This window comes from Pteropus alecto, unplaced genomic scaffold (genome assembly GCF_000325575.1).
Source record: "Pteropus alecto unplaced genomic scaffold, ASM32557v1 scaffold49, whole genome shotgun sequence".
Classification (NCBI taxonomy): Eukaryota; Metazoa; Chordata; class Mammalia; order Chiroptera; family Pteropodidae; genus Pteropus; species Pteropus alecto.
Genome location: NW_006443131.1, coordinates 3,114,613 through 3,116,813, shown reverse-complemented (window position 1 = coordinate 3,116,813; position 2,201 = coordinate 3,114,613). Strand labels below are relative to the sequence as shown.

The window sequence follows — 2,201 nt, the reverse complement described above, 5'->3', positions numbered from 1 at the left end:
CACAGTCGAAGGCAGGCCCAGAGCCCTTAATATAAGGACAGGCGCCTGGCCCGACGCCTCAGCCTAGATGACTGCTCGCCTCAAGGAAGGTGCGTCCAGGGGCTGGGGGCTGGGGCTGGTGGGGAGAGGATGCTCAGGGGCCGCTCGGAACCATGCAGGTGAGGCATTGTGGGGACAAAGCCAAGAACAGAAGCCGGGAAGCTGAGGCCCCGGAAAGAGAAGTCTGGCGGACTTTTTGGGGACATAAGAGGGATACCCATGGCATAAGAGGGATACCCACGGATTCTGGGAAGGAGTGGGCGCTGGGCTCAGGGAACCTGCTTCGGCGACCCCGGCCTCAGCCTCCGCGGCCACGATTGCTCCCCAGGGCCTGTCCTCCTGGAACAGACGCATAAGTAATTTACGCCTTGCAAACAGAGCTGGGTGTAGGGGGCTTCCCATCCCCAAGGGCACGTGAATTGTTTTCCATAAATGGAGAGTGGAAAGCGTGGCCCTTCACAGTATTTCGGGAGCTTTATTGAGAAGCGTTTTGTTGGATGAGCTGATTGTCAGATCAGCCACCCTGCCATGCTGGTCACCGGGTGTTCTGGACATGAACAAGCAGACTTGGGGAGGGCCGGTGGGGGTCGAGGGCTACCCACTGTTTCTCCCTGGCCAGGCGTAGTGTCGGATGGTACGCACGCATCCTGCGTGCAGGATTCCTGTGTGTCTGAGTGTCAGCCTCGTAATTAAGAATCTGGCACCTGGTGGGTTGTCCCCTCTGAGGTGGCTCTGCCCTGCCTCTCCCAGGGCCTGGAGGGAAAACCTTCCTGAAGCTGTCATGTAACTAAGGACAGCACCCCGCCTGGGCACACTGCCGGGCTGGTCCTGAGCCTTTCCGAGGCTGGGGTTTTGCGTGTGCGTGTTTTGCGTTTGCCCGTGTTTAAACAAATTCACCTAAGACTGACCACAGGGAAGCAAACATGTCACGTTGGGTTTGAGCTGCCCAGTAGCTGATCGTGTCCTTTACTCTCCAGTGGATGCTTTGAGTGCTTGTTCCGTGCGTGCATTTTTACATGTTTGCACGTGCGTGTGCTGCCAGGTAGTGTGTGTGAGGAAGCCCAGCTCCCATGGGTGTGGAGACCCCACTTTGGGCTACAGCCTGGGGAGCAGAGGTGACCCCACCTTCTGTAGAACTCCCTCCCGCCACTTAGGCCCCCAAGAAGTGGTGAGAATCCTCTTATCAGCTCCGGCCCGTGCTGGACACTGGTGTGCCACCCACCAGGGAGAGAGCCTGGACACCTACCACCCTGGCAGAGTCTTTGAAGGGATCTCACATGGGCACCTGCCAGGTCGTTTGGCAGATCCAAGGCAGGTCTCTTGGGCCATGGTGACTAATCTTAAGTCCAGCTGACTCAGCAAGGATTCTGGGATGAAGGCCGAGGGTGGCAGAGGACAGGGCAGGGAAGAAGCCGCGTGTGTCGGCCTTGGTCCTGGCCCCGCAAACCCCCATCCTAACCCTGTCTCTCTACCCTCAGGCCCTGCTCCCCGTCTGTCTGCATCGGAACCGGAACCATGTGCGACCAGCAGCCCATTCAGTGCTGCCTGCCCCTCCCCCAGTGCTGCGTGAAAGGCTCCGCCTTCCGCTTCTCCCCCGCCCCCTATGCCAACAGCCAGGTGGTGGTCCAAGCCCCTTGTGACATGCAAATCGTGGAGTGCCCTGCGCCATGCCCAATTCAAGTTTCCGAGGTGAAGGGCCAGGCCCCGTGCCAGCCTAAGACCACGCAGGTGAAGTGCCAGGCCCCGAGCCAGCCTAAGACCACGCAGGTGACGTGCCAGGCTCCGTCCCAGACCGCGCAGGTGACGTGCCAGGCTCCGTGCCAGGCCCAGACCACGCAGGTGACGTACCAGGCTCCGTGCCAGGCCCAGACCACGCAGGTGACGTACCAGGCTCCGTGCCAGGCCCAGACCACGCAGGTGGCGTGCCAGCCTGAGGTTTGCTACGTGCAGTGTGAAGCCCCGGGCCCTGTTCAGACCTGCTACGTAGACTGTGCTCCAGCTTGCTACACAGAAACGTGCTACCTGCAATACCCGGTCCAGACCTACGCGCCCCGGCCAGCTGCCCGGCCCGTCCGGACTTACGTGGCCTGTCCCCCGGCGTTCCAGACTCAGGGGAGATTCTCCACCCAGTGCCAGTACCAGGGCGCCTACGGCAGCTGCGC

General features: G+C 60.9%; 1 protein-coding gene across 1 annotated transcript in view; it reads left to right on the top strand.

Moving 5' to 3' along the window:
* The first annotated feature begins 1,554 nt into the window (after positions 1-1,554).
* The window catches only part of KPRP (keratinocyte proline rich protein), a 1,684-nt gene continuing 1,037 nt past the window's right edge, over positions 1,555-2,201 (top strand). The window contains exon 1 of the mRNA XM_025040853.1: positions 1,555-2,197. Coding sequence (XP_024896621.1) covers positions 1,555-2,197 — 643 coding nt within the window. The remainder of the gene's footprint in view (positions 2,198-2,201) is intronic.